The following is a 20,569-nucleotide window of genomic DNA, read 5'->3' on the forward strand; positions in this document are numbered from 1 at the left end:
TGATGGCTAAACCATCTAATACCATATTAGAATAAAAAGAAAAAATGAATATATTGTATTAGAGTAGAGAAGAGTTATAAAAATATATAGTGGGTTGTATGCATTTCAGCAAACAAACAAAAAAAATCATAACTAAATAACTATGTCAGTAGAAACTAATTATAACTATCTTATTTTGTTAATGTTTATACAAATAAAAGATTATAAAAGAGTGAGTTGTTTATAAAATCTTATCATTATGTAAAGTTAGTAAAAATGTAATGTGAGCTAATTATAACTATCTTATTTTGTTAATGTTTATACAAATAAAAGATTATAAAAGAGTGAGTTGTTTATAAAATCTTATCATTATGTAAAGTTAGTAAAAATGTAATGTGAGTTATTCAGGAGTGATGTAACATAATAAACCCATTTAAAGTAGAATAAGAATCTTAATGAAGAGTTACTCATAAAAAATTGTATTAGAGATATTCTTAATTATATCCAAATTTTTATTAAAATTTTAAATTATGTCCGTTAAAAAAATCTAACTCTATTAATTAATTGTTTATTTTTTCAGAATTTATGTATTGGTTCGATAATATTTTACTTATTCTAATTAATATAATTTTTTTAAAATAAAAGATTATCTTTAAATTCATACAAAGGAACTATAAAATTATAAAAGTCTACTCAATCTAAGTTATAACATATATCAAATGAACTATTTTAAATTTCTTACTATACACAAATAAACATGATAAGATGTAACTGTACTTTCTCTATTACACTAAAATTGATTTAAACGAACCACAAACATTCATAAAATTTCAGATATAATCTATTCTTACTATATGTCTCTCTTTCAATTTCAAGTTCAACACACTGATAGAATGCTTGAAACTTTCAACCATATATTCATAGCTCCACCCTTCCAAACCTTCCATCAACTTTGTTAATTAGACTTAGCATTGAATAGTAATGTAAAACCTGTCCCACCACCAAAATGTTGTTTTAGACGTATCCTACCAAAATCGATTATTCTAGTTTACTTTAAATATATGATATTTTATTATCTTTGTATTTTTTTTTAAATTCCTTTAAGATGATGTTAATAGTAGTAGGTTATCTAATGTAATGTTATTGTGTAATTAGTGATACGAAAAAACAAATTATTTTAACGTAATTATTTCCTTTTTTATTCTTATTTTTTGTTCTTTGATTATAGATTACTTGCTACGACCTTCTTTTAACTTTATATCAATTTTGTTTAAAATAATGAAGTGAACAAGAGTCTCACTTTCTTCCCCTAAAAAAAAGAGTTTCACTTTCTAATTTGTGTATTTAAATTTATAATATAATAGTGAGTTTATACTGTTTTTTACACTCTCACATTTTCTTTTCTCACTTCTACTCTTCAAAAAAATATTTAAAAAAAATTAATTTAATAAAATAATTTGAAAAACTAAAACTCAAAACACCTCAAACACATATTTAATTTAATTCTAAAACTTTTAATCTTAAAATATGTGAGACCCCTAGTTCCTTTTTCTTTCCCGGCTTCACCCTCACTCACTCAATTCTCTTTCACTTTTCTTACTCACTCTTTCCCTTTGATCTTTCTTTTGGCTGTACAAGGTGGTAGTGTTGAGTAGTTGATTGTTAGCTGGTGTGTTTGCGGATCTCTTCTTCCTCTTTTACCTTTTCGTTCAAGCCATTCTCGTTGTTCTTCTTCCCGGAGCTCGGAAATCTTTGCCCGAGGTAAGGGAAGCTAGTTTTGGTTGTCATGTTTGGTTGAGAATGAGTCTCAGAAACTCATTAGCTGGTTGTTGATGAATGATTCTTGGTTGAGATTGCTGAAATAGAGTTTTTGGGGTTGTTGGGGTTATGAGAGAAATTTGGGGTTTTTCTTGTTTTGTTGTTGCATGTGTAAAAAGGTGGTGTTTTTGGACTCTTGGATGAAAGTGTGGTACTTTGAACCGTTTGCATGCTGGATTTCTGGTTATTTTGCAGGGTTGGGTAAAAATTTTGAACTTGTTGGTGTTGCTGCTGAGCTTCGTGTTGAGCGCAGTTCTTCGCGTCGGGCGCGTGGCTACCAGGGGACTCCATTTAGGCAAGCCGCTAGGCGCAATGATGGGTGCGCCAGGCGCGCTTGGGAATGTGGGTCTCTGGCTAGTCTGTGTTGGGCGTGACTTAGACCGCGCTGGGCGCGATACCAGTTGTAACCTGATTTGGGCTTCTTGATTTTGCGCTGAGCGCGACCCTTGTCGCGCTAGGCGTGAGACTCCTTGGGAGTCTCTGCCTTGAGGGCGCTGGGCGCAATTTGAATTGCGCTGGGCGCGAGACCAAGGGAGGTCTTTGCCTTCCCCACGCTGGGCGCGGGTCTAGGCACGCTGGGCGCGTGAGACTCCATGGAGTCTTTGCCTGGCATGCGCTGGGCGCAATTGGTATTGCGCCAGGCGCGGGTGAGCCTTGGGCTCTCTGGATGGTTCCGTCGGGTGCGGGTATGCTTGCGCCGGGCGCGATGGCCCCTAGTGCTCTCTGGTTGTGCCACGCTGGGCGCGACCAGGATTGCGCCGGGCGCGGAGATGAGATTTTTACTATATGCTGATAGAGGTTGTAAAATGTTGTTTTATGCCGAATTGAGCTGAAATTGATGAACATGATGTGTTGATTATAGTTGAGGATGTAGAATTGTGATGTTGAGCTGTACTAGATGTTTATTGCGGAGATGAGCCGTATTAGATGTATATTGATGAGCTGTGTCGTGCTGTAAGCTGTTGTTGCTGCATGCTGTACGATGTGCTGTGTTGTATGTTGATATAAATTGTTGTAGGCCGTAAGGCTGAGTTGTTGTAGGCCGTAAGGCTGAGTTGTTGTAGGCCGAAAGGTTGAGTTGTTGTAGGCCGAAAGACTGAGTTGTTGTAGGCCGTAAGGTTGAGTTGTTGTAGGCCGTAAGGCTGAGTTGTTGTAGGAGATCTCTGAGATGATATGCGTGACGACGCATTGTGTGCTTATTGCTGTTTACGCTGTATAGTTGCTGAGGTGTATATTGATGTTATGTTGTGTTGATAAGTTGTAGTTGTTCATATCTCATGTTTATGTTTATATGCTGATTCTTTTCACTAGCTTACCCTTTGTTGTTTTCATGTGGTTTGGACTGCGATGATCATAATATGTATGGGAGCAGAGCAGGGATAGGTGGTGACTAGTGGTGAGTCTACAGCTGGCAGGCAAAGCTGATCCTTGTTGATGTTTTGTTGTTTCAGCTACTTGGTGTAGTAGCTTTGGATGTATTTTTGTACATTTTGAATTTAGTCAGACTTGGACCATGTATATATGTATTTCTAGACACTATATGTATACACTTGCTCCTTTCTGTCCGGTTTCCAGGTGTACCATGTTGTGTGTAGTGACCAGCCGGGTCGTTACAAAATACTGTCCAAGCGAAAAAAAGAGAGAGAGAAAGAGAGAGACTATTTTTACAACAGCTCAAAAGAGATTTTTATTTTTTATTTTTAAAGAAGTTAAAATAAAGTATTTTCGATCAATTAAAATATTTAATTAAAATAATAGTTATCTAATATGCAATTTTAATTTTTTTTTAATTATATACTTTTTATTTTTAAAATTATAAAAATTTTAAATATATTTTTGATTTTTATAAAATGAGCAATTTTTTTTATCTCTATGACTTTTTTTTACCTCTTTAATTTTGAAATTGTATTTTTAGTTCATACTATTATACAAATCCTTTTAACTATTTATTTGTCTATCATTATGTGTGGTGACAATTTAATTAATATCTACAATTTTTTGTGATATTTTGTTAGTTTATGACTTTTTATAAGTTATTTTTTTATAAGTATTTAAAATAAGTGTTATTTATATACTTTAATATAGTCATTAGAGATAAAAAAAATAGTAACTTCAAATTTTAAAGACATGAAAATCAAAGAAAAATATCTTAGAGGACCATTTTTTTTTTCTCATTTCACAAAGATAAAAACAAACATTTACAAATTTTAGAAAGATAAAAACATATTTAAATTTTTATAAAATTCATAATTTTAGTCTCCTTGTTAAAATTTCATTCATTAATTGTTAAAATTATAATGTCAGCTATAACTATATATTATACATGACAATTAATATTTAATAAGATTTAGAATAAATTTCACTTTTTATTCTATTTTATCTTATTTTGTTATTTACTTATATACGTTTTTGGTCTCTTAAATTTTACAATTATGTGATTTTAATATCTCAAAAATTAATTGAGCCATTTTAATCATCAAATACCATTATATGATTTTATTCACCTAAGAGTCACAATCATATAATTTTTAACCTATTTAAAAATACATATATTATTAACTTTAGTAATAATAAATATATATCATCTAACATATGAATGAAAATTATTATATATATAATTTAAATAAGTTAAAAATTGTATAATTATAATATTTAAAAGATTAAAACTATTCAATTAAAATTTGAAGGATCAAAATTATACAATTGCACTACTTATGAATTAAAATTATTCAATTAGAATCTTGAAAATCAAAATTACATAGTTACAATACTTAAAAGATAAAAAAAAAAGTAAGTAAATCTTGTTATTTTTATGAGATAAAAATGAAATTATACATAAAAATTAACATAAATATTTTAAATATTAATTGTTATATCATTTATTTAATGTTAGACCATGAATAAAGTTTTAATTATAATAATCAACAAAATAATTAAATTGTGGATTTCATAAAATTGAAGGACTAAAAACTATACAATTAAAAATTGAGAGACTAAAATTATTGATTTTATCATATTAAAATACAAAAATTGTATAATAAAAAATTGATAGATAGATGAAAATTAAAAGTGTAACATAATCTTAAAGAAACATTTAAAGAAAAATTAATTTTGAAAAGAAAACATTAATGAAAAAAATAAAATGTAAAAGAAAAAATGAAAGAGTTTTGGAGATAAGAACAAAAGTGGAATTAAGATTTATAAAAAAAAGAATAAATGAAAATGGAAAGGTCCCTGGGTGAGTAGTAGTTAATGTGCAGCATCCTTGAATGAATGAATCCCTACCATCCCTCACCACACCCTTCTCTTTCAATCATGTCCCAAACCTCTCCCACTTAAGTAACTGCTTACTACTAACCTCTCTCTCTCTCTCTCTCTCTTCGCCCCCAGCCATGAGCGTTCCTCCGCCGCCGCCGCCCCTCTGGACGCCCTTCACGGCGGCGCAGTGGCACGAGCTCGAGCACCAGGCCCTCATCTTCAAGTACCTCAAGGCCGGCCTCTCCGTCCCCCCCGACCTCCTCCTTCCCATCCGCAAGAGCCTCCAATTCCTCTCTCACCCATCTCGTAAGACCCTCAAAAATTTCACCTTTTTCTCTTTCTCTCTTCTCTCGCTAAGCTTTTTCAATTTGGGTTTTCTTCCTCTGCAGTGGGCTACTACGGGAAGAAGATAGACCCCGAACCGGGTCGGTGCCGGAGAACCGATGGGAAGAAGTGGAGGTGCTCCAGGGACGCTCACCCTGATTCCAAGTACTGCGACCGCCACATGATACGACGTCGTTACCGTTCAAGAAAGCCTGTGGAATCTCAATCTCACTCCTCCTCTTCTTCATCTTCCGCTTCTTCCAACCCTGTTGCTGCTGCTGCTTCTTCTACAGCTTCTGCTCCTGCTTCTGCTTCCGCAACTGCTTCCACCCTTCACACCCTTCCCTTGCACACCAATGGCGCCAGGGAAGGTTTCTCTTTCACCCTTGGCAACGCCAACACCAACACCCTCCCCCACCTTCACATGGACCCCCTCACTCTCCCTGGTGATTCTGCCAAGAAAACTTATAGGTATCTATGCATGCTTCTTCCATTCAGCCCTTTCTCGCTATTTCTCAATTTGGTTCTGCTTTTGGTTTTTACTATTTTCTATCATGTTTCAATAACGTCTGAGGGTCTGTTTGGCCAGAAGCATTTTTAGGGGAAAAAGTAAGAAGGAAAATTGAAAACTTTTAGTAAGTTAAAACTAGTTTATGCATAGGATAAAGGAAAAAGTTTTTGGAGAAGCAATACTAGAGAGTTCTTACAATGCATAAGCTAATTTGAGTTCATGAAGAAGTTTATTTCATATTTCTTTCATGAATTTTTCTCCTAAAAATGCTTATAGAGAAGTCTATTCAAACATACCCTGCCAGATCCTAAATATCCTGAAGGCATCCATGTAACTGACCTCACCTGGAGGAATGATCCTGTTGTTGTTCTTGTTGTTGTTGTGTGAATGTGAATAGAGTAGAGTATTATTTGTGTGTGCGTGTGAATGTGAATTGAGTAGGTTTTTTTTTTTGTGTGTGTGAATGCTGGATGTTACATTTGTCTTTAGGGGTGTTTGACTTTTGTGGTGATGACAATGATTGCTATAATTTTCTAGTGGGGTGCCTGCGTGTTTTAACCCCCGGATAGTATTATATTATTATGTTGTAGTGTTATACAGCAAACATGGTAGCTGTATGTTAAGTTACCTAACATGTGGATCTTTATGATGTGTGGGATGAGCTTCTGGGAGTAAGATGGAAGTTTTCCAGCTGTAGTTTTTGAGTTGGACTTGTGTTTTGTTCAATTTGATTTTGGGGTGTATTTGACAAGATGCAGTGCTGCTGACTGCTGAGCTATTTTCATAAATTCGATTTCGTGTTTTTATTTTCTTTTTCAAAGTTTTTGGTGTGTTTAGTAATGATTTGAAGCAATTTTCAACTATGCCCGTAGAAACAGCGTAGGAGTTCATGTTTTTTGTTTAGTATTTCTGTATTGCATTTAATTAGGTGTTGCAATTTCTTGTTGAAAATACATGAAGCTTTTGATTTTCTTGTGACCTGAATAATTTGCCTCTTGTTCATCTGAGAGCATGAGATGGGGCTCCAGATTTACTTATTCAAGTATTTTGTAGAAATAATTTTCACACTTGTCTAGAACTTATTGTAAGACATGTAGGGCATGGTGTGTTACATTGTCAGTGTGAATGAAAAAGTATCACTGTAGATGTATGATTTGATAAAATTGAAAATCAAGGATTTACTGATGATTGAATGTTAACAAACTGAAATTATAGTGGGGGCATTGATGTTAATGTGTGATGCAGTTAATGCAATCAAGGAAAGGTAAATTCATACTGGTGGACCAAACATCCAGATATAGCGATACTGATGAATAGTTGATAGTTGTCAGGTTTTTAAAGGAAATATTCAATATGGATGTTTTCTTTAAATTGTCTGGTGATATGATTTTTCAATATTGGGTCATCAGTGAGCTTTTATAGAATCTTTTGTTTTCCTTCTATGTCTTCTCCATCATCTTCTTGTTCTATGCATTCTTGTTTTTCTTCCCTATTACTTTGAGATACATTTCTTATGTAGCCTTGTCATAGTTGTTTACCTTTTTGGGTGTGTGAATATTGATATTATGTTAATAACTAAGACATGCATGCACTGAGGTGACATTTTTTTTAAAGTAAAAAAAAGTGTTGTGATAATGAGGGGGAAGATAATGATCAGAGTTATATTTTGATCATTGAAGTAAGTAATTTAGAAGGAACTGGTGGGATTTGAGTTAATTTGGATATTAACTTATTTTTATGATCATGAAATAAGGGAGCATCTAAATTGCATTATGCAGCCTGTGTAAGGACAGTTTCTTCCTGACAGTGCCTCAATCATTCACCTCAATAAACTCATGGGTAGATGGTGGATACTTTTGCAATTCATGGTTGCAGTGATCTCAGCCTCTAAGCGTTTTGATCCATTTGTTTAGCCATTCATAGTTTTTTCTTCAATATTTCTATTTTTTTATAGTAATTTTCTCTTATGCATACTTGAATTAAATGGAGTTTCATGATGTTTACTAAACACTCCATAGGTTTGGACTGAACTCAGAAGCAGACGAGCACAACGTCTTACAGAAAGATCTGGGAAGTGTGAGGTATCAAGGTTATGACTTTACCTCAGATGGCATGTGGTCTCATATGTCTCAAATTCCATCAAGTACTGTGTCAGAATCAAGAAGCAGTTCCACTATGCTAGGCAACTGCTTCCAACAGCAAACAATGCGAGATGCTGAACTCTTGAGCCTGGAAACTGCAAGGACCAAGGAACTAGTCTTCAGTGGCCAGTTAAGTTCATCAGGAAGTTTGAAACAGGAATATCAGCCCCCCCAGTCCCTTTTCAGCGACTGGGACTGGAAGAAGGATTTAAGTTCCTCTACCATTGAGTATAGACCCAACAAGGATTTTAACTGCAATCCAGATGTCAATGTTGATTCAAATGGTTCTTTATAAGGCTTGGACCGAGTGTTTTGGTCTTATGATATGTCGGCATCCACCCGAAGGAACTGATCCCCAACAAATGAAATTACAAGACCTCAGTCAGTGATAAATTTTCTTCCATAGCATTTAGCTGCCCCGGGAACCATGGTTTAATTTCGTGTTGTTTTCTAATATAACTTAAATACTTGAAGGAGTTATGCTTTCTTTAGATGTAAACTTGTAATATTTGACTGTTATCGTTTTTGTTTGTTGTAATGGCATGTAGTTTGACTCCTGTCTTCCATGATTGTGCTATTTTTCTGGCAACAAGCAAGCTCACATGGATGTTTAATTATTGTATGAATGATTGTGAATGAATGACCAACATTCTTTAAAATGGCATGTGACATGTGAGTGATGAATGATGTTCATGTTGTGGAACTATGAAGTGTTGAGTAAAAGAGGAGAAGAGAGGGGGCAAATGGTGTTTTGCATTGTAGATGCTAAATTTGCAGTGAAGTGGTGCTTTCATTGCTACATACATCCAACAGGCGTTATAAATGAGACGTGCAGCGGTTGTTGGCTTATTAATGTTCCAATTTGGAAGTAGCATTTCGAGGTAGGAAAAAAGGCGGTGTTGGTGTTTCATAATGGCTTTTTAACTCGCTTTCTTATTTTTTTCTTCATCAAATTCTCAATTTATTTTGCCAATGAAAGATAAACGAGCACAGTTGCCCTTACATTGTCAGCCACAAGAAAAACAAAGGGCCTGTTTCGTTTTAAAACTTTTTTTTTTCATACTTTTATAAATAGTTGCAAAATAAAATTATGTTGTGTTATTTTTGTTATTAGTTTTAACTGTTGAAAATTTTAAGAATAATAACTTGTTATCATTTTGAGTATTTTAAAAATAAAAACAACTTTTTTATAGTTTTAGTCTTCATTCACCTCCTTTTTTTTTTTTTTTTTTCTTCTTGAAATAAAATTATTCTCATTTGAAGGTTTTTTAATTACTCAACTATTGTGATGGACGGGTGGTAATACCAGTTGTGAAGAAGGTTGTGGTTGTAAATATTGGTGATGATCAAAGTAGAGGAGTAACAATAATGAAAATGGTGGATGGTGAGATTGTAATAAATAGTTTTGTTTTCACATATGTTAGGACTTAGGGTTTGTTTTTATGAGAAGTAAATGATTTGTTTTCATGGTTAAAAAAAATAAAAATATTTTTAAAATTGGATTAAAGTATTTCAAAATGAAGTTAAAAGTTAAAGACTTAAGTATGTGATTATGAGTTTTCAAATTCTAGTATGTAGATATAAATTTTGAACCAATTGTTTCTTTTTAAAATGGAAATGAATATATCTTGACTAAATTTTGAAAATCTTAAAAATAATATTTTAGAAAAAAAGGTAACTTCAAATTTTAATAGCAAATCATTCAGTTGATCTCATTTTTTCCAAAAGAAACATATTACTATCATTAACATTAATTATTATTATCATTATAAACATTAATTATTATTATCATTATTATTATTTTACCATGTTATGGCTACTATTTTAAACATCCTACTATCACCATTTTTTACACTATTAATTAATATCAATAACAACCGTCATTTGATGTTTGTGGCTAATCTGCTGACCTGCTATCATGTTTATAATTATTATTATAATAGTTATTATTAATATTATTATCTTTTTATAATAAATGGATCATAACAAATAAAAATAATCAAAACAAAGATTACAAACAAATAAATAATTTAGTGTTTATCACATCTGCATGGAGCGGAAGACACAGACACAGGAGGAATTTTCAAAATCAGCAACGATTCTCATTCTTCTTGGGAGAAGAGTGTGTAAAACACGAACAATCTAATATTGTCTTAACATTCCTAGATGGACAGACAAATATATAGCAACATAAATATGGGAGGGGGAAGATGTTGGCCAATGCTATGAACTACTTGCATGGAGTTTCTATAGCAACGCACATGTCCGTAGCATTTGTCCTACGAAATAGAGAAACCATGATCAATGACCATTAGTTATGCATGCATATTAGAAGGGTCACCTAAAGAACTTATCAAACCGATCTTTTACAAAAAAAAGTTGCAACACTTTCAAACATGTGCAATTAATGTGTTGAACATATTTTTTGTTTTTCAAAAGTTTAATCAATAAATAAATAAAAAAAAAGAGAGAAAGAAATGAGCTTGATTAATAATTGATCTTTAAACAAGACTGATTCAAAGGGTAGGTCAACAAAGTTTTTGTTTTAAACCTCTAAAAAAATATTTATATTAATATTTATATAACATTACAAGATTTTATAATTTAAAAGTCACTCTCTGCATTTTAAAAAATTACTTTAAAAGTTTTACATCTAAAAGATATATAAATATAATTATTTTTTGAAGACTCATCTATAAAATATTTTTATTTTTTTTATCAAAAGATATTATTAATAATTTTAAAAATCTCCACTTCAAGATTTGATTTTAGGTTTAATAATATATTGGATCGATCTTGTCTTTAAATTAATTTTTTTGGTCTCGAAAGAGTTTAATGGATATGCAATGATAGTATAAATTATTTTTAGATGGACAACCAATTACAATTCATCATAAATTTTTTAATTATTTATTATAAAAGTGAATAAAGATGTTTGATGATTTATAATTAAATGACAATGTAAAATTATCTGGACATAACATATTTTCTCTTCTAAAACAGTATTTGTTATGATTTTTTCAATTAAACTTAAAAAAAAGTTAAAAGAAATCTAAGACAATGTTAGAGATTTTTTCAGGTTTCTAAATGTTCATTTATTTTCACCATGACAACTTTGGTGATGAGTCATTTCATCTATGACAATTGGTGATAAACTTCTAATTTCCAAACACCATCCGCTCTACCTTCTGTTCTTCGCTGTTGCCTTTTCTATTGGCGTTTGTCAACTCAACGATTTCTAGAGAGTGAAGTAATCAATTAATTCAATGTTAAGGACCCCTTTGCTTATCTTTTTTATTTTTTATTTTCTCAAACAAAGTGATTTTAAAGAGTATACATTTTAAATAATTTATAATTATTTTTGTTTAGTTGTAATTATAAACAGTGTTTTATTTTGAGTGATGGTTATAATTTCAAAATCTCCCCTAAAGCTGCTTAAAACTGTAGTTTATATGCAACAAAAATTTAGTCAGCAAAAATAAAATAAAAGGTAACAAAAATTTAGGTCTGAATTAATTTTGGTTTTTCTCTGATTAGGTTTGGGTTGACCGGTAGGTTCGGCTGGGCTTGGCAAGTTTTGTTACCTGAAAAAAAAAAAATTCAGACAAGTCTAATAGGGTTTGAAGCCCAAATTAGGTAGGCTTGAACTGAGGTAAGTCATCTTTCTACCCAGCTTTACCCAAAGCGATTTTTTAAAATAACTAGAAAATTGATTTTCTTAAAAGCTTAAACTAATATATATTAATTTTTTTTAAAGTGATTTGTTTTCAAAATAAAAGTATCTTTTCATGAAAGACAGAATCAAACAAGTTCGAATATACTGTTATGTGAGACATGTATTGAAAATGCTATTGAGGGTATTTAGTATTCGATGTCTCGTTATAATTTTTCATACCGCTAAAAAATAATATTTAAAAGAGATAAAATTCTTAAAATAAGAAATAAATTATTTAAATTGAGACATTATTTGTCTAATTTTAAAATTTGAATTGACATTAAGTTTGACTAAAATTATGGAGTAGTAATCTTAACGTTTTTTTTTATCTAAAATAATATATTTAACGTAATGAAATATTTCAAGATTCAAATTTTAAAATAAAAAATTGAAATTAGAATTAATTGCATTTAATAAATAATGTTTAACTGTAGGTATATATATACAGAAAAGGTATAAGTATGAACATTAAATTTGCTATTTTTTTTCCCTTCCTTTTGTTGGAGTGCAAACTTCAATAATGTATCCAAATTCTATCAAATTTGTTTTCCCTTTGTAATTACATCTTGTGTGAGGCCAATTTGTGTGCAAAATTTATAGCCAAATTTGTACTGAGTTGAAGCTAATTAATTAACCTCATTCAGACAGAGTAGCAATAATAGAACTAATTACATATCTCAAATAAAAAGAAAATCATAAAATTAATACAGCCGAACCCCAAAGACTCGGCAAAACAAGAAATCATCACATGCAAGGATTCTCTCATAATCAAAATAAAATAAAGAACTACAACATGTCCCTTTCTGTAGACAGGACTCAAACACGAGAAACCAAACCACTACTAGTCCACTAACCACAACATATTTCTACCAAAATGTGAAGACTCTTCAGTTTTCCAAATATTAAAAGACAATAACTGATCTGTAATAAGTCCATTCATTTGTGTAAAAAACTAAGCATTATAACAGATTAATATTATTTTCAGCTGGCAGCTGACACTACGTGATCCAGCTCAATAAAAAACAAAATAAAAAACTAAGGTGTATCACAGTGAGTCTTGAAATTACCACAGAAGTTACACTCCAAAACATGAGATGGTGGAGGCAGTGGAGCCATAGTGCCAGCACAATTCTCCTTCTCACAAACATGCTTACGAAGGAAGCGCACGTGTGGTAAATCATTGTTCTCTTTCTCCCCTTGGCTACCCCAACTGGCTTCAATCTTACACCTATCACATTCACAGGTAAATCCATAATCCTCCATCAAGATCCTTTTCCTGGTACAGTAGTCCCTCCCAACTCTGATATAGCTGATGCAAACCTCTTTGCCCTCAGGAACATCCTCGACCAACCGAACAACGATGTCAGTGTTGTGTTCCTCGCTCGTGTCCACGTAGTCAAACCTGCATGCATTAGGAAGACAGCTATGGTTAAAGAGAGAGGCTTTGGCGTAAACGGTGTAGGCCTTGATGGATCTCTGAGGCCCATGGGGGGAATAGGGGTGCATTAAGCAAAAGGAGTTGAGCCTGTCCTTTGCCATGAGTTGTGCGACGAGATCCGCGGAAAGTTGGGAGTGGGGTGGGAAGAGGGGTGAGATGAGAGAGTGGAGAAAGTTGGCAGCGTCGATGATTGCTGCATCGGGCGTGCCTTGGAGAGAGAGCAACATGTTGATGTGAGAGGGGGTGTGGAGGAGAAGGTCGTGGGCCGCTACAACGAAACGGGCCTGGACTTGGCGTTCTTGGGGCTGTTGTTGGAGGGGTGTTGAGTTGGTGAGAGATGTGAGGGCCTTGCAGGCCCATGGGGAGTGTGAGGATGAGTTGAGGCATGTTTGGGAGCAGAAAAGGTGGTGGGAGCAAGAGGGGCATGATGGGGGATTAATGGTGTGAGAGGGTATGATTGTGAAGCAGTGGTGACAGTGTTTGAAGGGTGGAGAAGAGAAGAGAGGAGAAGCTGAATAGACAATGAGAGGGGACTCAGTGAGGAGTGTTTGGCCTGCTTTGAGGGGCTGTGCTGCAACAACACCTCTTCCTTTGCCTCCTATCTCTTCCACCCTCAAGAGACAGCTTGAAGCAGCCATCACTATCACTCTATGAGAATGGATGGGTCATGGGTTTAGTTTGGTGATTCTGTGTCCTAAAAAACAATAATAAATAATTAGGGTTTATTTTACTAAATATTTAATAAAATTGCAATATTGGAATATGAGATTACTAAATGAACCAAAATAGCTTAAAGCACTAGTCCAAGTACTTGCAGGGAAGAAGCTTAATTATTTTAAAATAATGTTTAATTTATTACATAAAAATTTGTTTTATATTATTTAGAATTGATCACATATATACTGTCATTTAAAATATTTTTGTACTGACAATTAATTATATTTTTTAATTATGTCATGTTACTGTTAAAAATAAATATATTTATAGTGATATGACGTAATTAAAAAATATAATTAATTACCGATATAAAAAAAATTTACTATGACAGTGTATCGGTAATTAACTCTATTATTTATTCTTTCATCTTTCACGATGTCAAACAGAAAGTACTACGGTACAAGCCAAGCGACGTCTTTCGTTTTAGCTTCTGCTTCATAAAAACAAAAGAAACAAATAAGAAATTAAATAGAGAGAAATAAAGAACGAAGAAAAATACATAATAAATATAATATAAATTTAATTATTTGATCAAAGAGAAAAATATATTAAAAAATAAGATATATATATATATATATATAAAAGAAGAAAAATAAATGAATAAATAAAAATAATTAAGAAGGGATAATCTATAATATTTTAATTTCTCTTTACTCTATTTCTCTTTAATTAAATCATTTCACTTATTTTTATTTTTTAATTTTCACTATCTCCACCATATTTTCTATTGTTTCTTTTTACCAAACATTAGAGATAAGGATACCAAACAAGGCATTAGAGATAACGAGATGATTGTATGCGACAAGAAAATAAAGATAAGGCCTTGTCAATAATTCAACCAGACATAATTAAAGCCACGATGCACTGTCTTCTATAAATATGGAGAGAAAAAAAACCTTAATATGTAAGTTTTTATTTTGACATAGATAATATGTATCTTCTTATGCATCAAAGAAGAAAGAGTTTCAGTATTACAGATAATATTATACTGGTATAATTTTTATTAACTGCTATATTATTTAATAATTTTATATTAAATGTGAATTTTATAAATTCAATTATTAGATCGAAAATTTATATCACTTTACATGTATATATTAAATTTTGTTAAAATTGAACAACAATTTAAAAGTGATCAAAGTGTTCATATTTTAGTATATTTTATAATAAGTATAATACGTCAATTTTATTTTATAAAAATAAAGTATCAAATCATCTTAAATTAATATAAAATATTGTATATATAATTTAAGAGTAAAAAACTTTCAATCATGGTTGAATTTATAAAATTCACATTTAATATAAGTTATTGAACGATATAATATTTGATAAAAATTACACCAATATTATTTGAACCATTATTTAGATAATATTATTTATTACTCTATCAAAAGTTCTCTTACGTACATTTTTCTTATTTTTTAGTATTTCTCCCAAAAAAAATTTATCATATCTTAGAATATATAAATACATGCAACAAAGTTAAGTTATACTAATAAATATTCGTCAATAATTATTATTCATTGTACTAAATACTACAAAACAAAATCATACACACTTCATTCTTCAAAAACATAACATCTCCAACAAATATATGCAAAAAATTTTACTAAAAAATATTTTTCATTGACTATAATGTAAAACACTTAATATTAAGGAACAACTTCCAATGATAATAACTATACACATTATATCATGGAGTTTCCAATAATAATCTATGCAATTTTGTATTTTTTTTGTTCTTTCATTTTCAAGCCTATTAAATTTAATTTTTTTTATTTAATTAGTGTAATCAACTATCATATATTTAAAACAGCAAAACAATTAAATTAATTGATACTTTTAACATATGTAAATAACTAACATTTTTAAACCAATAACGAAAAACAAAAACACAGTTCCACATCTTTTAGCAAGATAAGTATTAAAAGATCAATTAATTTATTTGTAATAATATTATAAAAGTGCATTCACCAAAATTATTTAAAAAAAATTCAAACAATTAATAATTAAAACTATTTTTTTTTATAAGGATGTATAACTTTTCTTTTATTGGATTGTTTTCTATAAGGATAGAAAATTATCTTTGATTGCGACTTCATACTTAATTTAAAATCCTACGCTGATCATTGATAAAAAAAAATAAGTAAAAAAAAATAAGTAGTGAATTATTTCAACTAACAATTTTTAGTATAAATACTACAAATTCAACTTTTTCTATTATTGTAAAATAAACATAACAATAATTTTTAAATATAAATAAAATCTATTTTAAAACATAAAATTAATATTTTTTTATTATATATTATTATAAAATATATTTTAAATTTATAATCCGTGTATCCCACGGTGATAGTCCATAAACTTGTTTGAAATTTTATTTTTCAAATTAATTAATTTTCTCTCTCTGTCTCTGAGTGTGACATTTATATTTAACTACTGAAAATAACAAAAAAAAAATCTCTCGTTTCAATTTTTCTTTTTTATTTAAAATTCATTTTGAAACATAAATTATAATAAAAATTATTAATAAATTTAAAATTTTATGAATAAAAAATTTAAATCATCTTACTGAATAATATTTTATTTATTTAAATATATTAAAATAAAAATAAAAGTTTCTTAAAATTTCAAAACTTTAATTATTTTTTTTATAACTTTGTTTACATGATTTACTTTTATTACATATTATAGAAAACAAAAAATTAATAAATAGAAAAGTCTCCTTATCCTTTGATTGTTTTTATTTATATTTTAGAGTGCATCGTATTGTATACATTAACTTTTCTTTAATTTCGTTATTAATAATTAAAAATATTAGTAAAACATGAAAGTTATCTAATTAAGACCGTTAATTTTTTTTAAAGAGCCTTTTGTTAAATAAACTAAGTAATTTTCTATTTTGTCTAAACTATTTACTTTATAAAGTAATTTTATGCTTTTTCAAAAGTAATTTTTTATTTTCTAAAAATAACTCCTATTTACTTCTTAAAATATTATTTTCAAAATCACCTTTTTATAAGCACTTTTTTTAAAGTATCGGAAATGAATAGATTTTTCTTTTTAACCTTTTTTTTTTCTTTTCAGAAGACTCAAATTTAAATTTTTGTTTAATGTAACCAAATCCTTGGTGTTCCTTATATATTTATATGGTCATAAATAGCAAAAATGAAAGTATTAACACAATACGTCGACGTCTGGAGAGAAGAAGGCGTAGATTGCTGCATATCCAAAGGGGAGCAAATATTGGAAGTGGGTCGGGAAACAGATATCCTTCACAACCTTATCCTTTCAAACTCCTATGTTTATGTCTTAACTTCTTCTTTCTCTCTGTTCCTAAACATGTCTCATACCCCACCCTAGTAATCTCTATTCATCACCCCCCCCCCCCCCCCCTTCCGCATAACATGATGGCTGCAACCACCACCACCACCACCACATTGTTCAATCCACAGTTTCTTCACACGGTTCTAACTCTCTCTCCACTTTATTTTATTTTAAGATTTGTGATATGATGAACTCTATTAGGTATTATTGTTGATATATTTGAGAAAGTAACTGCTTCATGCTAATTATTTTATTGCCAATTTCACCGATTGGTTTTTCATTCTGCCTCACTTTTAATCTAGGAAAAAAAAATATTTATGCAAACTTAGAATAGTAAATTGTGCTTCATGTCATTCTGATTGCTAAATTGTTTATGCAGCATAGTAGGATTAACATATGGGCACTTAGAAGAATTAGTTATTTCAGAGGAAATTTGAAGTCTGCATTCCCTATCCACAGATCAGAATTTCATCATCAGGCTCAGTACTTTTCACACATAGCACCATTATGTGCAACCTTTAGGGAGCCAAAGGGGTTTGGACCAACTCCAAAGAAAAAGAAGAGCAAGAAGACGAAAAAGGAATATGTAGAAAATGAAGATGGCAATGAAGAAGAGGATGAAGAAGAAGAAGCAGATAGGGGAGTTATTCCTGAAGTTGTGACCAATAGGATGATGAGCAGAATGGCATTCTCTGTAGGGCTTCCACTAGGCATTGGGCTTTTGTTTTTCCCATTCTTTTACTATCTCAAGGTTGGGTTGAAAATTGATGTACCCACTTGGGTGCCATTCATTGTGTCCTTCTTTTTCTTTGGGTGTGCTTTGTTGGGAGTGAGCTATGGGATTGTGTCCTCCAGTTGGGACCCATTGAGGGAAGGTTCCTTCTGGGGCTGGAATGAGGCCCAAAAGAATTGGCCTGTTTTTTGGCAGTCCTTTAGAGGTGGATCTAGGAAGAATTAGCCCATTCTTTTTCCATTGAATGTTTTTCTTTTCTTTGGTCCTCTTGTTTCACTGTATATTGTATCTTGCCACCATTTAGAGCTTGTTTGGTATGGATTATATAGATATCTCTATAATCCTCTTTTCTCTTGTTTGGTAATAGTAGTGAACATTATATTATTTATATCACAAAGGATTTTTTTAAAATAAACAAGATTTTGGAGAATATGATTAATTTTTTCTCTCTCTTTCATTTCACATTCATTAATTGATTATTTTAAATACAAAACTAATTTTTGTAAATTTAATGTAGAAAAAATAATTCTTCAAGGCAATTTAAACATGATTAATTATTCTAAAATGTCATTTTTCACTTATTAACAAATCGCTAAGCATATTTTTTTTCTTCATATAACTATCATTAAAATGATTTATTTTTCACAATGAATTCAAACACAATCCATTTGCGGAAATAATAATAGTAATAAATCCACTCCCTCTTTAAAATTTTAGACTATGACAATGGTTTGAGCCTGAACAGGTTTTCCCCCTCTTAAATTAGTTTGAATATAGAAATTCTGTAGCTCAGAATTTCTAGAGAATCATGTTAGATTTCATATTGGCTTAGGAATTAGAGTATTACCATATTGAATTAATTAGATTACATTTAACCCTCATACTTTTTTTTTAATAATATTTACACCAACTTTCCTTATATTGCAATTTGAGGAAATCTCAATCAATATAATTCACTTAAAATATATGATGATATTTCATACTTTTATTACATTTCTATGAATTATATATATATATATATATATATATATATATATATATATATATATATATATATATATATATAATTTTAAGGTGACGAATTTAATTTGAAAGCTAATGAGAATAAAACTAGGGAATAGAAAATTGTTTGTGAGCTAAAATATAAAGATTATTATTATATGTACAAAGAAAACCGTATTATATTATGATCTGGGCTTGATTGTTGGATCAATCATTCATATCCAACCTTAACTGAGATGGAAGGTGCAGTGATCATAGCCCAAACAAAAGTGACGTGCTTATTATTTATTAATGATAATTATAATGAAAATAAAGAAATGATTGATAAAAAAAAATAAATAACTCAGTTATTACTTGTAGTTGTGGATAGTCAAGGCCAAATCTCTTGTCTCTTCAAAAACTTAGGGGTAGTATTTGTAGCGATCCATGTTGTTGAATATATTTTTTTAACAAAATATATTTCACTGAAAATAATAATTAATTTTTTTTAATCGAAAATCATAATCATACCTAAGTAGATATTCTTCTTTTTTTATATAATTTATTTCATATTTAAAATTAGAATTCAAAAGTCTAAAATGTTTTGATAGAGACATAGCTAAGTGAGACTTGTGCGGTTGTGACAACTAATGTAGTTAGAAATAAAAGTTTGCTTTACTGTGTCATGGATCAGTTGGAACTTATCGAAGCGATTGATGACCAATCAGTGCATGGTGGAGTGGAAAACACGTGCAATTCTACACCTCATCTCTTACATTGACTCATCATGTCTTTATGTTGCACAGCCAGCTGAACTATTATGTCCTTTTCCTTCACAGTAAAGTAGGCCACACAAGAACAAAAAATGCAAATAGATACAAAATAAATATTCACAACTTAGCTTTGCATATCAATCAAATTGCTGCAACATAAGAATTTGCAGCAACTCCGTTTCTTTTCTTTAAAGGGCTTGGTATACATGGACAGTTTTAAATCTTGTCTCTGTAAAGAGGATCAACATAAAAAAGAAAGTGGTTTATTGAATGTTTTCCTCTTTGTTCAGAAGAGAATAATACATTTTATTTTTCATCTTTTTCTGTGATCCTTTTTTTCTTTTCTAATTTTTCAACCTTTACAGATAATCCTATCCTGATTATAGATGTAGAACCAAAACAAGCTCATGAATATTCAGATTACCCTTATTTAGTTTAATTTCCTTCCCTCCCCCACAAAGCAAATCAACAAAATGTATTTGTCCCCTCCATCTAATCAAACCTTTTTCCTTTCTTTTGCCCTCATATCATCAAAACTCGAATCATGCAATAGGCTAATATTCTTCTCCTTTTATAAATCAATCTACACACTTCTAATGATATTAAAACCTATCATATCGTAATTAGACTCTTTATTCCTTAATCATTACATGGTTTCTTTAAGAATAAGCAAATCCTCCCAACTTGGCCCTTGCTTTCAATGTACTTACTTTATATGAGGCCATATAGACAAGACTACACATAAGATAAGACCTAGGAATATGCACATTGCAAACGCAAGATTCCTTGGTTTGAATTTGCAACATGCATGAAACTGAGTTAGAAAGAAATTGCACATATATTACTTGAGCATA

At 30.7% G+C, this 20,569-nt stretch overlaps 3 protein-coding genes across 3 annotated transcripts; 2 read left to right on the plus strand and 1 right to left on the minus strand.

Annotated features, from left to right (window-relative positions):
• Positions 1 to 5,041: 5,041 nt before the first annotated feature.
• On the plus strand, positions 5,042 to 8,595 carry LOC109801438 (growth-regulating factor 5). The gene is made up of 3 exons (XM_020362505.3): positions 5,042 to 5,361; positions 5,445 to 5,850; positions 7,909 to 8,595. Exons 1-3 carry the CDS (start codon positions 5,067 to 5,069, stop codon positions 8,324 to 8,326), a joined length of 1,119 nt encoding a protein of 372 aa, XP_020218094.2. The 5' UTR covers positions 5,042 to 5,066; the 3' UTR covers positions 8,327 to 8,595.
• A 3,895-nt stretch (positions 8,596 to 12,490) lies between these two features.
• Positions 12,491 to 13,866, minus strand: LOC109801277 (histone-lysine N-methyltransferase ASHR2). Its single transcript, XM_020362306.3, has one exon. It carries the CDS (start codon positions 13,820 to 13,822, stop codon positions 12,782 to 12,784), a length of 1,041 nt encoding a protein of 346 aa, XP_020217895.1. The 5' UTR covers positions 13,823 to 13,866; the 3' UTR covers positions 12,491 to 12,781.
• Positions 13,867 to 17,090: 3,224 nt separating this feature from the next.
• Positions 17,091 to 18,302, plus strand: PAM68 (PAM68-like protein (DUF3464)). Its single transcript, XM_020362433.3, has 2 exons — positions 17,091 to 17,368; positions 17,608 to 18,302. The coding sequence occupies exons 1-2, from the start codon at positions 17,309 to 17,311 to the stop codon at positions 18,184 to 18,186; spliced, it is 639 nt and encodes a 212-aa protein (XP_020218022.2). The 5' UTR covers positions 17,091 to 17,308; the 3' UTR covers positions 18,187 to 18,302.
• The last annotated feature ends 2,267 nt before the right edge of the window (positions 18,303 to 20,569 follow it).

This window comes from Cajanus cajan, chromosome 11, assembly GCF_000230855.2.
Source record: "Cajanus cajan strain Asha chromosome 11, NIPB_CcT2T_4, whole genome shotgun sequence".
Lineage (NCBI taxonomy): Eukaryota > Viridiplantae > Streptophyta > Magnoliopsida > Fabales > Fabaceae > Cajanus > Cajanus cajan.

Coding starts and splice junctions, on each gene's coding strand:
- LOC109801438 (XM_020362505.3), top strand. CDS start 5,067: ATGAATGAATCCCTACCATCCCTCACCACACCCTTCTCTTTCAATCAT. Junction 5,362..5,444: donor ATTCCTCTCTCACCCATCTC/GTAAGACCCTCA, acceptor CTTCCTCTGCAG/TGGGCTACTACGGGAAGAAG. Junction 5,851..7,908: donor TCTGCCAAGAAAACTTATAG/GTATCTATGCAT, acceptor AACACTCCATAG/GTTTGGACTGAACTCAGAAG.
- LOC109801277 (XM_020362306.3), bottom strand. CDS start 13,822: ATGGCTGCTTCAAGCTGTCTCTTGAGGGTGGAAGAGATAGGAGGCAAA.
- PAM68 (XM_020362433.3), top strand. CDS start 17,309: ATGATGGCTGCAACCACCACCACCACCACCACATTGTTCAATCCACAG. Junction 17,369..17,607: donor ATCCACAGTTTCTTCACACG/GTTCTAACTCTC, acceptor TTGTTTATGCAG/CATAGTAGGATTAACATATG.